This window comes from Felis catus, chromosome A2 (genome assembly GCF_018350175.1).
Source record: "Felis catus isolate Fca126 chromosome A2, F.catus_Fca126_mat1.0, whole genome shotgun sequence".
NCBI classification, from domain to species: domain Eukaryota; kingdom Metazoa; phylum Chordata; class Mammalia; order Carnivora; family Felidae; genus Felis; species Felis catus.
The window spans coordinates 153,874,158-153,888,152 of record NC_058369.1 but is presented as its reverse complement, the minus strand read 5'-3'; the positions used below and the strand labels follow the sequence as shown (position 1 = coordinate 153,888,152).

The window sequence follows — 13,995 nt, the reverse complement described above, 5'->3', positions numbered from 1 at the left end:
CTGAAGTCGGACGCTTAACCGACTGCGCCACCCAGGCGCCCCTATTCTTTCTTTTTTTATGTTCCATTTATGTGTGGAATCATATGGTCTTTGTCTTTCTCGGTCTGACTTATTTCACTTAACGTAATAACCTCTAGATCCATCCATGTTATCTCAGATGGCATGATCTCTTCCTTTTTTATGGCTGTGTAATATTCCATTGTGCGTGCATGTATGTAGGTATGGGTGTATATGTATGTGTGTGTATTTGGCACATTTTCCTTATCCATTCATCTGTTGATGGACACTTAGGTTGCTTCAATATCTTGGCTGTTGTAAATAGTGCTGCAGTAAACATAGGGGCGCATATATCTTTTCAAGTTAGTGTTTTTGTTTTCTCTGGGTAAATACCCAATAGTGGTATTATGGGATCCTGTGGTATTTCTGTTTTTAACTTTTTGAGGAACTTCCATACTGTTTTCCACAGTGGCCATTCCGGTTTATCTGTACTGGTTTATCCACCAACAGTACACGAGCATACCTTTTTTCCAGATCCTTGTCAGCACTTGTTGTTTCTTATCTTTTTAATTTAGCCATTCTGACAGGGGCGAGGTGATATCTCGTTGTGGTTTTGATTTGCGTTTGTGCGAATCAAATCTGATTCTCGTTTGCATTTGATTCGCATTAGTGATGTTGAGCATCTTTTCATGCGTCTATTGGCCACATGCATGTCTTCTTTAGGAAAATGTCTATTCAGGTCCTTTGCCCATTTTTTAATCAGGTTATTTTTTGGTGTTGGGTTGTATCAGCCATGTAATTCTTAAAACAAACACAAAGAATCACTCATCTTAAGGAGACAGTTAATAGTGTATCAATTCTCAAAGGGGGCTCAACTCCTACAACTAAGATTAAATTCACACATACTCCAAAAGGTAAGAAGCCAATCAGTCAGCCAACAATTTTTTTTAAGTTTATTTATTTTAAGAGAGAGAGAGAGAGAGAGAGAGAGAGAGAGAGGGAGAGTGAGTGCAAGCAGGGGAGGGGCAGAGAGAGGGAGAGAGATTCCCAAGCAGGCTCCACGATGTCATTGCAGAGCCCGGTGCAAGGCTCCATGTCACGAACTATGAGATCACGACCTGAGCTGAGATCAAGAGTCAGATGTTTAGCGGCACCTGGGTGACTCAGGTGGTTAGCGTCTGACTTCGGCTCAGGTCATGATCTCACGGCTCATGGGTTTGAGGCCTGCGTCAGGCTCTGTGCTGACCGCTCAGAGCCTGGAACCTGCTTCAGATTCTGTATCTCCCTCTGCCCCTCCTCCGTTCATGCTCTGTCTCCCTCTACAATAGATAAACATTAAAAAGAAATGTAAAAAGAGTCAGATGTGCAACTGAGCCATCCAGGCGCTCCAGTCAGCCAGCAAATATTTTTGAGTGCCTTCTGTACACTAGATAGTGGGGACGTAGATGTGAACTAACTAGATATGCCCGCCCCCCAAATTACTTCACATAATTAATTCAGTGATTGCAAATGTGCAGCTACTATAGAGGAAGTGAACAGGTCCTATAGACACCTGACCTGGCTGGAGAAGTGTTCCCAGGGAACGGCCCAGGAGGGTTTATCTGCATTAGAGACGCAGCGTGAAAAGTGAGGGATGAGTGGTGTAAGATACGGCCCCACGGGAAAGAATTGAAACCTGACTCTAAGGGCATGGGAAGCTCACGAAGGGTTTTAAGCCAATGACTGGATGAGAATTTCATGTTTACGAAGTTTAAATGCATCAGTAAAACTTACCTAGAAATGGGATGACTATCTTGAGCGAGATAATGTTTCTCTTATGTTAGAACTCAAAGGAATATATATCCTAGAAAATGGAAATCGAGTATATACGTGTTCTTAGGTTTTTGACCCTGATAGTGACATACATGGGCGTGTAGTCTGGTTTTCCTATCTTATAAATGGCAGGGCACTGAAACCCTCTGAAGTGCATCTTGATAGTTTGATAGTGTTACTCACGTGCGATCACTTTTCCTTTAACCTGGCAAAAGAGGAGCGTTCTCGATAGCCAAGAAAAAACCCTGTGGGTGGTGTGGAAGAAAGAGACAAGAATGGGGTCTGCAGTTCTCACAGATGGGCCAGGGGTCCGTCCAGGAGCTGTGCCCATGTTTCCCATGCTACTCTCCCTTGAGAAGGTATTGATGCTTCTACTTGGCCTGCCTCCTGTTACACCGAGTTAGGAGGTGTTTTTGTTTCGCTTGTATCTATCTATCTATCTATCTATCTATCTATCTATCTATCTATCTAGGTATTTTTAAAGTTTATTTATTTTGAGAGAGAGAGAGAGAGAGAGCACGAGTGGGGGAAGGTAGAGAAAGAGGGAGACAATATCCCAAGTAGCCTCCACACTGTCAGCGCAAAGCCCGACGTGGGGCTTGAACCCACGAACTGTGAGATCATGACCTGAGCCGAATCCAAAACTCTGAACGCTCAACCAAGTGAGCCGCCCAGGCGCCCCTGTATTTATTTTTAATGTCAACATTCCACTTGCATCACCTGTGATGGTATCAGTCCTGTCTAGATAGACGGGTTTGAACCACTGGGCCCATAATCTTAAAAAATTCAGACAGTTGTCCTAAAAGAGGCCCAGTGGTAGGTGTCAGAGATGTTGTTCCTCTCTGAGGGAAAGTAAAGCCCCCCCCCCCCCCCCCCGCCCTTGTGCATGTGTGAAACCACTCCCTTAGGCTGTTATCTGTATGATTTCATATGTGACTATGTTAAGGGGAGCAGTCTGGACTGAGGATAAGAACAACAGTTAGGTAGGGGCACCTCAGTGGCTCAGTTGGTTCAGTGTCCTACTTTGGCTCAGGTCATGATCTCATGGTTCGTGAGTTCGAGCCCCGCATCAGGCTCTGTGCTGACAGCTCGGAGCCTGGAGCCTGCTTCGGATTCTGTGTCTCCCCCTCTCTCAGACCCTCCACTGCTCAGGCTCTGCCCCTCTCCCTCAAAAATAAATAAACATTTAAAAACTTAAGAAAAAAAAAAAAAGAAAAATTGTTAGGTAAAAGCCACTCAACTTCACAGTCAGAGGAGATGATTACAAACTCAGACTTGGATAAAGAAATAGAAGCAAGATGAAATTAGAAGAAACGGCACATGTCTGGGGGTTAGCTAAGCAAAGAAGGACGTGTCCTGGTTATAAACTGGATTCAAGAGGCCAGATGGGAGGCCCTTAAGGCCAGGGAACATATTTGGGATCCAGGGTGCTGGGGGCATCAGAACATATCTAAAATCTCCCAGGATTCTGCAATCCAGGCTCCTCCCAGTGCTAAATGGTTGGAAAGAAAGAAACAAAAATGTTTTGTTTGTTTTTTTTAATTTTTTTTTTTAACATTTATTTTTGAGACAGAGAGAGACAGAGCATGAACGGGGGAGGGTCAGAGAGAGGGAGACACAGAATCTGAAACAGGCTCCAGGCTCTGAGCTGTCAGCCCAGAGCCCGACGCGGGGCTTGAACTCACGGACCGTGAGATCATGACCTGAGCCGAAGTTGGCCGCTCAACCGACTGAGCCACCCAGGCGCCCCACAAAAATGTTATTTTTGAAGGTAATGGGAGTGTCTTTATGTAGAAAACCTGAAAGGGATCCGCAGAGAATTGGGATGTTGGCGTTCTACACAGGAAGTGGGACACGGGTCCCTCTGCCACGGGGCTCCTCTCTGTCATCCCTGACAGGCCCCGCCCAGGATCCCTGAATAACCGAGTTGGAGCCAACTTGACCCGTTTTGACTCCCAGCCTAGAAGAGGGTTCCTTTCCCCGGTCTTATTCAGAGCTCTTTCTAGTTAACAGAGTCCATTATTTTTTGCAGTGCGTATCCAGATCCTATTTTGGTAATCAAAAGCTGACCGTGATTCTTCCTTTCTCCTTATAGATGTCTTCCAAAGATTCTTCTCTCTGAGGCCGAGAACGTGTCTGGCTAAAATAAAAGGTGGTTAGATATAAAGAATGGTGAAAAGAAAAACAAAAAAGCACAATATTATCCCATTATGTCAGTTATACTGAGAGTGAGAAAAAAAAGATAAAGTAGATTACAGGAAGACAGCATATTGTAAAGTCTGAGTATGACCTCCAGGATAAACAAAAGCTAGCTAGGCAAAAAACAAGGGAAAACGAAACAAAAAAGTTGGGAGAAGAGTGTTTATGAAGACCAGAGATTGACAAAGGCCGGGCAGGCTGTGGGTCCGGTGTGAGCGACAAAAGATGCAGCCGGTGAGGTCGGTGTCTGATCTTGAAAGACCTTGCAAGCCATGCTAAGGGGAGGGATTTGTCTCCGGAGGGCAACTGGAAACCACTGCTGGCTTTGGGAAGCAAGTGCCAGGGCCTGGCTGCAGTGTAAGAAAGGATGCGGGTCCAAGTCTACAGGTGTTGTAAGAGTCCAGGTCAGGGGCGCCTGGGTGGCTCAGTTGGTCAAGCGTCTGGCTTGGGCTCAGGTCATGATCTTGGCGCTTCACGGGTTCCAGGCTCAGAGCCTGGAGCTGCCGATTCCGTGTCTGCCTCTCTTTCTGCCCCTCCCCTGCTCGCACTCTCTCTCCATCTCTCAAAAGTAAATAAACATTAAACAATTTAAAAAAAAAAAAAAGGGTCCAGGGCAAAAGTAGGGTGGCCGAGATCCATTTGGAGGCAGAAGGGATCAAGAGGATGTTGGGGTTCAGGGAATCTATCACGTGTAAGAGGTATTTGCAAGAAGGGTTGGATCACTGAATGAAGCAAATGTACTTCCAGATTATATAAGTATGATTTTTATTTTTATTTTTCTGTATTTTTAAAATGTGTATTTAATAATTTGACAGAGAGAGAGAGAGAGAAAGAGAGAGAGAGAGAGAGAGAGAGAGAGAGAGAGAGAGAGAATGTGACTGGGGGAGGGGCAGAGAGCGAGGGGGATAGAGGATTTGAAGCAGGGCTCAAACTCACCAACCCGGAGATCATGACCTGAGCCAAAGTCAGATGTGCAACTGACTGAGTCACCCAAGTGCCCCTATAAATGTGATTCTTAAAAACTGATGATTCATTTTATTTTTTAAAAATGTTTATTTATTTTGAGAGAGAGTGTGAGCATGCAGGCAAGTAAGCAGGGGAGGGGCAGAGATGGAGAGAGAGGATCCTAAGGCTCCTTGCTGTCAGCTCAGAGCTTCTTAGTTGGTTGAGTGTCGGACTTCTATTCAGGTCATGATCTCGAGGTTCGTGAGTTCGGGCCCCGCGTCGGGATCTGTGCTGACAGCTCAGAGCCTGGAGCCGGCTTCGGATTCTGTGTCTCCGGCTCTTTTTGCCCCTCCCCCACTTTCTCTCTCTCTCTCTCTCTCTCTCTCTCTCTCTCTCTCTCTCTCTCACAAATAAACATTAAAAAAAAAAGAAAAATAGCTGAATAATCAAATCAGGACTCAGACTTTATTACAAAATAGACAAAAATTAATTTAACAAGTATAAAAGTAACTCAGTGCCCTTAAAACAGGCACAACTATCTCGGAATGTTGCAAATAATTTCATGGCTTTATCAAGCACTACAGATGCACACTGAAGACAAATACGGATGAAAATTTTGTTTATTGTTTTTATTCCATGTGCTTGAAGTCAAATACATTTTACCAGTAACTCCATACTATTTATTTGACTTGACACCTTTTACATGGATAACTTAGAGTTCAGTTATCTGGAAATGTTCGCTTTCTGAAAGAAGGACTTGGAATTGGAAAGAGCGAATAACTGTGTTATGAGCAACCCAAGTTGTCATAAAATTCCTATACTGAAGCTTGTGTACGTTTACTCTTGGGAGCTTCTCAGAATCATTTAGTTTTATTTCAAAACAGTGTCTTGTTTTGTCTTTTTTTTTTCTCAGCCCAGCAAGCATGGAGTGGGAGTAAAGAGATGTTAGAGGTGGGCAGCGAGAAGAAAGTTAACAGTTTTAAGTGGAGAATGAGAGGGGAAATGATCCACAAGACGCAAACACAACTTTAACATTTGTTTTTCATGCTGCGGGTAGACCATTAGTGTAGGGGTAAATGGCTTTGTCCCCCTTAGTAACTCAACAGGGCATCCCTATGTTGTAACATCCCATATATCAGGATTAATATATTCATCTGACGCATCAAGAAAAGAAAGGGCACAATGAGTTGTTCTTTTTTTTTTTAATTTTTTTTTTTTTTTTTTTTTTTGGTGAAAGCAAGCACTTGTGGGGGAGGGAGAGTGAGATTGGGGGAGGAGCAGAGAGAGAGGGAGACATCCGACAGTTGAGAGCTCAATGCAGGGCTCTTGAGCTGAAGTTGGACACTTACCTGACTGAGCCACCCAGGCACCCCAAGGTGTTCTATTTTTTAAATCCGAGAAACGTGTCTGTTTTAGAGAGATTTCCTTACAAAAAAGCTTAAGTTGTTTAGAAGTTCCAGAAACTGACGTGTGAGGAATGGTTCTTTGCAGACTCATGTATAATGATGCACAGAGATAGGTAGTGTGATACAGAGTTTGCAGTGGGTGTCCATCGAGTCAGAAATAATACAAATAAAGAACGCACAGCCTCTGTATACCCCAGGTTGTTTGCAGAAGGGCTAACTAACACAGTAGTACAGATGCGTACTTGGCCATCTGGGAAAACTAAGGAGCTGGAACTAGCTGGGAAGGGGGGGGAGGGTCGCTGGCAATGACAAAGGTGGAGTGTGTGGCCCAGTAGAATTGTTGGGGGATGATGAGTTTTGTTTGTGTTTTTGGTCATTTTCCAATTACCTACTGGCCTACTTTATGAAATTATTAAAAGATCTGGGTGGACACTGTCTTGAATATAAGCTTGTTTTGGGTATACGTCAGTTAAAAAACAAAGACAGGGCGCCTGGGTGGCTCAGCCACATGTCTGACTCTTGATTTTGACTCAGGTCATGATCTCAGGATTTGTGGGCTTGAGGCCCGCATCAGGCTCTGCACGATTCTGTCTCCCTACCTCCCGTCGAATACACTTTCTCTCTCTCTCTCTCAAAATAAATAAACTTAAAAAAATGAAAAAAAAAAAAAAGAAAGGCAAAAATACACCAGGAAACAAAGATATGAAAAAGCAGTTCAGAGAATATGGAATACACCAATAAACATACGAAAAGATGCTTGATGTCACTCGGATTAAGGGAAATGCGTATTAAATTCAGATTTTGTGTGTGTGTGCTTTGTATTGGCAAAAATGAAAAGGATAGTTGATATCCAATGCTGGCAAAGTTGTGGAGAAATCGGACTTTCTCCATTGCTATTAAAATTTTTAGGCTGCTTTTGGAGGGCAGTCTGTAATATCTGTCAAAATTTAATATGCTCTATCCTTTGACTCAGCCATTATAGTTTTACAGTCTGTTCTACAGAAAGACTTATACAGGCTACCAAAGGTGTATTTACTAGGATATTTAAAAAAAATTTTTTTTCAACGTTTATTTATTTTTGGGACAGAGAGAGACAGAGCATGAACAGGGGAGGGGCAGAGAGAGAGGGAGACACAGAATCGGAAACAGGCTCCAGGCTCTGAGCCATCAGCCCAGAGCCCGATGCGGGGCTCGAACTCACGGACCGCGAGATCGTGACCTAGCTGAAGTTGGACACTTAACCGACTGTGCCACCCAGGCGCCCCTTTACTAGGATATTTTAAAAGCATTTATTGAGAAGTGTCTTGGTAATAACAAAAAAGTGAAAACAACCTATATTTTAATCAGTACAGAAGTAGTTAAATTATGATACATCCATACAATGGAATTCTGTGCAGTCTTTGAAAAGAATAAGGTAGGGTGAGGTGAAGTGACAACAAAATTTCTAGGGCTAAAGTGGAAAAAAATACAGAGCAGTTCATACTGTATAATCCCATTAATGAACAAATAAAAGAACTTCGAACTGTACCAGAGTAAATGTGTTATATGTGTATGTAAACACACAGAAACAGATGAGAGAATCCCCTCCAAGCTGGTAACTGTGTTTGGGAAGGAGAGCGGGGCCAGAAATGGTAGGTCAGTGATAGTGTTGAACATCATTTACCCAGAATAGCTAGTATCTGACCTATTCAGGATGAGCAATATTTCTGGAGTTCAAACATCTAAAATTATAAAAAATCAGGAATAAAAAATAAATAGTATAAATGAAAAAGTAGTAAATAGTTGTTACCATAAATACAGTGAATTCATTTTACTTACTAACTTTTGTGTAGAAAATCAGAATTTGCAAATATACACATTTCTGTTAAAAAGAGAAAAGTATCTGGCAATGACAAAAATTAAAATAGGAAATTTTATTTATTTATTTTTTTAAGTTTATTTATTTTGAGAGAGAGAGAGAGAGAGAGCGTGCGCGCACAAGCAAGGGAGGGGAAAAGAGAAGGAGAGACAATCCCAAGCAGGCTCAGTGCCATCAGCGCAGGGCTCGAACTCACAGACTGGGAGAGCATGAGCATGACCTGAGCCAAAATCAAGAGTAGGACGCTTAACTGACTGCACCACCCAGACACCTCCAAAAATAGGAAATTTTAAACTTTTTTTTTTTTTAAAGAGAGGGAGCACAAGCAGTGGAGAGGGTCAGAGGGAGAGAAACAGAGAGAGAATCTCAAGCAGGCTTCACACCCGGTGCAGAGCCTGATGCAGGGCTTGATCCCACCAGGACCCTGGGATCATGACCTGAGCCAAAGCCAAGAGTTGGACGCTCAACCAACTGAGCACCCAGGCACCCCTAAAATAGGAGATTTTGTCAGGAAATCGCTGTTGGTCTGCTGAGTATAGAAACCTCAGTGGTGTCGAGGTTGTTTTATAGTTGAGGACAATAGATCAACTATTTTGAAAAGCTCTGCCAGGGTTTGTGCTATACCTTTCCCTTCCACATTTTCTAGGACCCTCCCATCAGTAGTAAATGAGCTTTGTTCCTTAAAATGTATGCAATATGGGGGGCATGCATCGGGCTATGCACTGGGTGTGGAATCTGCTTGAGATTCTCTCTCTCCCTCTCTCTCTCTGCTCCCCCCACCCCCACTCTTGGGCTTGCTCTCTCTCTCTCTCTAAAAAAAAAAAAATGTACACAATTTTAAAAGGCCTCTGATGGAGTATCTTTGGTTCATCATTTACAGTTCAACTCCTCCTGCATGATTTGCAGGAGTTGGGCTGCTGTGACCTCACCGCTTGGTTACTGTAGCCTGTGGCTCACACCATCACTGGGAGCCCCAGCACAGTGGCAAATGATTTGGTAATTCCACTAGGGCTTTATACGGCATTGAAATTTACTTGCACGATAGACTTTTGTAAGTACAAAGGAAGTTCATAAGTATCTATAACGTGTTGCTGACACGTGGGTAGTTAACACCCATCATCTGATAACACCATCGGATACATAATCTTACAAACTACATGCCTTCTTTTATGATAATTCTTACCCTTTTTCTATTTCTAGGAAATTACTTCAGAAAAGATGCCATCTATTCCCATAAAAATTGCCGGTATGATACCAAAAACATCGTGATGTTTGTAGCTCGAGTCCTGGTTGGAGATTTTACTCAAGGAGCTGTGGGAAGCATAAGCCCTCCTCCACCACCATATGACAGCTATGTGGATGCAAGGTTGAATCCCTCCGTGTTTGTCATCTTCGAGAAAGATCAGATTTACCCAGAATATGTGATTGAATATACTGAACTAGACAAAGCCTGCGTGATTAGTTAGAAATGATGACTACAGCGTCATAAAGGAGGCCATAACCATTCTGTTCACTACAGAGCCAGATTACCCCAGATAGTAAACTTGTACATTTCCTCATGTAGTTATCAAATTGCCTTAGATCAGTGGTTCCCCAATTTTGTTAACACATTTGAATCATCTGGGAAGCCTTCTAGCAATCCCAGTGTTCAGACTGCATCCCATTCCAACTAAAACACTGTTTCTGCTGTGAGAGCTGGGCAATGGTACTTCTAACTCCCAAGGATTCAAATGCGTCCTCAAGTTTGGGAACCACTGTCTTAGATGTAGCTGGGAACGACTGACTCCTAAAACTGCTGTCACTGCTGTAAGTTTCTCTCCCAGCTACTCTTCGTTTATTGTACGCGATGGTTTTGTTTTGGTTAAATTGCAAGAAAATTAACTGGGGCAATTTGAGAGGAATCTAAAAACGCCTTTTGATGTAAGGACGTAAGACAGTACTGCCTTTGGATGGAAGACTGGAAAGTTGGAGGGGGAGGCGTATTTTTTGGAAAATGCTGGGGAGGGGGGAAGAAAAGGTAACTTAAATGGTATTACAGCTGTAACTGCAGTATTGTACCTTCGTAGTAAATCTGAGTTGGGGCATATATTTCTTTATCCCTGCGTTTATTTAGGGGACTCCATCCAGGTTGACTCTCTGGAATGCAATAAAAGGAGCCACAAAGTATGGCTCAGGGAGAAGCAACCAACTGGAGTTTACTGCCCAATTTTGGGCTTTTTATATATATGATTATAGAGAAGGTTTTTCAGGTTGGACTTTCATGAAGTAGTTGTATTTTGGGGGGATATGAGTCACGGTAACCAGATTCACACAAATATTACTGATAAACCTGAGTGCTATTTCTAGTCGTTCGGTGTAGCAGATGAGACTCACCAAGGAATTAGGAGCCGGGCCATCCCTACTGGAGGGTGGGCCCCTTAAGGAGGCGAGATGTGTTTCCTGGTGAGCGCGGAGTCAGAACAAAGAAAACGCCTCAAACAGGCCATGCACCTGCAAGGGGCTTCTTTTTTCTACATATAACGGATTGTTTGCAAGTGTAAGTACAGTTTTAAAGCAGTTGAGGGTCCTAGACCAAGAGTTCCTTCCTTATAACGAATCAGGTTTTTCCTTCCAGTTTTCCCTTTCAACATTGTGTGACATTCATTCGCCAAAGTTTCCTGTTACAGTTCCTTCTAGCAGACAGGTTATAAAAGTTAATTAACATTAGAGTTGATTTCGTATTAGTCAGATTGTAGATCAGTACAGACATCTGCACAACCCCTTGGTTTCAAGGACTCCACCAGTAACATGCATAGAGATTTTTTTAGGGCAGGGTTATTTTCTGGGAGGCTTGCCACAAATAATTACTCTTAATGCACCTTTGGTTTTTTTTCCTTGAATGGTAGCTCCTGTTTGGAGTTTTTATTTCCTGCTCTTGGTTCTCACATTTTCAGAGATGCAGTTTGTCCAAGTCTGATTGCCCAGTAGACCTCTCTGTTTGGATATTTCACAGGCACCTCTAAGGCAATGTGTCCTAGGTGGAATTCTCTACCTGCCTCCCTCAAACGAACCATTTTCTCCCTCAGTGTTCTATAGTCAGAAGTCATTCTTGACTTCTTCCTCTCCTTCTCCCAAGCTGTTCCCAAGTCCAGTTTTACTTCTGAAATATTTCTTTGTCCCCTTCTGAGATACTGTTTACTTAGTAGTAACAATGGCCATATTTAAAAATTTTTTCCTTAATCTTTAAAAACACAGATCTGATCATGCTTTTGGAATAAAGTTCACAATCCTTATTATGGCCCCACATGATTATGATTTCTCCCTTCCCTGCCCTCTGATATTTATTTTCTTCCACATAAGCCACACTGGCTTCCCTTCTTCTTTGGTTCCCCTTTCCTCCTAGCTCAGTGGTTCTCAATTGGGACTCCTGCCTTTTTCGTTTTTGGTTTTGTTTTTTTTTAATGACAAATACATTGTAACATCTGTTTCATTATCCTCAAAATGCAATTCAATGGTCATATACTCTGCCTACACATAATTGCCGAAATAAATTTAAAATTGGTTAACATTAACATAAAAGGGAAATAAAAGGCACATTACTTGGGCACAACTATGTTAGAAGACCTAGTCAGATGTTTATGCCTAATGTGTAAATTTAAAAGAAGGTAGAAAATCAAAACTGATTTTATACAAAGAAGTATAAGAAAATGAAAATCAGGGAAAGGAGTGGACCTTAGAATAAAAACTAGTGATGCATAACTTGTTTGCATATGATAGTACTTATAAGAGAAATATCGAAATAGAATGTTAATTGAAATAAACATATTATGCAAGGAAATCTACAGATTGTCGAGATGGAGAAAATGAGGAAATACAGTATTTTTTGCAGACGAGCTGTAGGTTATACAAGAATGTCTAGCGAGACATTCAAAATTCGTATAGGGTGCACAGTAGTAGTTTCTTACTGTGAGGAACTGTCCAGAATATTGTAAGATGTTCCGCCTACTTGGCTCTCATGTACTCAAATGCCAATAGCACCCTCTCTTCCCCTCCACTTATGGTGGCAACTATAAACCCTAGCAGATCTTTTCACCCTTTTCAGAGCAATAACATTTTGTCACATCTCCTTTGTTGGCCTGAGAGGAATCGTAGGGAATACAGTCTACTTACACACATGGATTTCTTTAAGAACCAATTTAATGCCCCAACTCTATTATAATGGAGAAATGGAAAGAAATTTGTAATGACAATAAAATGAGTTTCAATATGTAAATGCTCAGGCATGACTATTCTATACGACATCATGAAGTAGATACTTACCCCTACTTACAATGAATGGGTTGGAGTTTCAGAGTTGTCCAGAGGCTACTTCCTATAAAGAAGTACTGGGAAATGAAAGATTTAGAGGTATGTGTGAGCGTAGGATGAAAACAAGTGTTAGGGTAAGTCATAACAGACCATATATCTTATCTGTAAGAAACAGAGCGAAATTACCTTAACTGAAATAAGGATAACGGACTGCCTAAGAGGAAAAAATGAATGATATTCTCTCGGGCGAGCTGTAGGTCCTACATAAATGTCCAGTAGGACGTTAAAAAGTCGTATAGGATACCGAATAATTCTTCTTTGTGTGGGACTAACCCATCTACTGCAGACATGCGTTCTCCCTGGCTGCATCCACTCAATGCCAGGAATAGTTCCCAATAATTATGAAACCAACAACCTATCAATTTCTAAAATCCCACCGTGAGAACCACTGAATTAGTTCGTGTCTTAGTATCCTCAGATCGGTTTACTATTCCCTCCATAAGGAGTCTTCTACATTAGATGAGATGCTTGCTTCCCAAACCCCCAGGTTTTAAAAGTCTTTGTGCCTTTCTTTGTTCATTTTTAGCATCTGTCCACCTTGCAGTTATCTACTTTCTGCATTAGAATGTAAGCTCCTTGAGGGCCGAGTCAACCCGTCTTATTTACTGTGCCATACCTGATACTTGCCTGAATGCTTGATTGGCTGATACCTCGGATGCCTTTTGTTGAATAAAGTCAGCTCAACTATTTATATTTCAGTAGTTCAGTTGTATTTCTTCTTCTTCAAGCTTAATTCTAGACTATCCAATAAAGAGAAATATTAATTTTGCTCTGCTGCCTGAATTTGCTATATTTATTTCTAGGTATCTCCGAAAATATAATCAGCTGCACACACTAAGTTATTCAATGGGGGATAGATGTTTGTCCCTTCTCGCTTTTTCGTTCCAGGACTTGAGGACCAGGGAGCTGTCAGGATAATGCCAAGGAAAAGCAGGTGGTGGTGATGGACAAGCCCACAGTTGGTTGGCACATCTTCTGTCTAGGGGCTTAGAGAAGGAGGCGGAAACTGCGAATATACTTTTCTTGGTCTCAGGGGCGGGAACACAGCCTGGCTGAACCCAAAAGTTAAAAATATAAATGGTTATTGGCAGAATTGTCTTATCAGTCCCTCCTTTAAAAGCTCTTCTCCACTCATTCTTTTTTTTTTTTTTAAGTTTATTATTTTGAGGGGGGAAGGGGCAGAGAGATAGAGAGAATCCCAAGCAGGCTGTTAGCACAGACCCTGACACAGGGCTTGATCTGACGAACCGTGAGATCATGACCTGGGCTGAAATCAAGAGTCAGGTGCTTAACTGACTGAGCCACCCAGGTGCCCCCTCCACTCATTCTTTTTTGATTACAAAGGTTGGATGGAAAGAAAGAGGAAGAAAATCCCTATATGGCAGCAGAAATTTTTTATTTAAAAAAAATTTTTTTAATGTTTATTTATTT

At 42.1% G+C, this 13,995-nt stretch overlaps 1 protein-coding gene across 3 annotated transcripts in view; it reads left to right on the top strand.

Moving 5' to 3' along the window:
* Positions 1–13,334, top strand: part of ZC3HAV1 (zinc finger CCCH-type containing, antiviral 1) — a 63,231-nt gene extending 49,897 nt beyond the window's left edge. For 2 of the 3 annotated variants that reach the window (XM_045052820.1, XM_045052821.1), the window contains exons 13-14: positions 3,905–3,961; positions 9,418–13,334. In XM_045052820.1, the coding sequence (XP_044908755.1) occupies positions 3,905–3,961; positions 9,418–9,683 (323 nt within the window). In that variant the 3' untranslated portion in view covers positions 9,684–13,334. The remainder of the gene's footprint in view (positions 1–3,904; positions 3,962–9,417) is intronic. The other variant, XM_006929411.5, reaches the window with a different exon arrangement.
* The last annotated feature ends 661 nt before the right edge of the window (positions 13,335–13,995 follow it).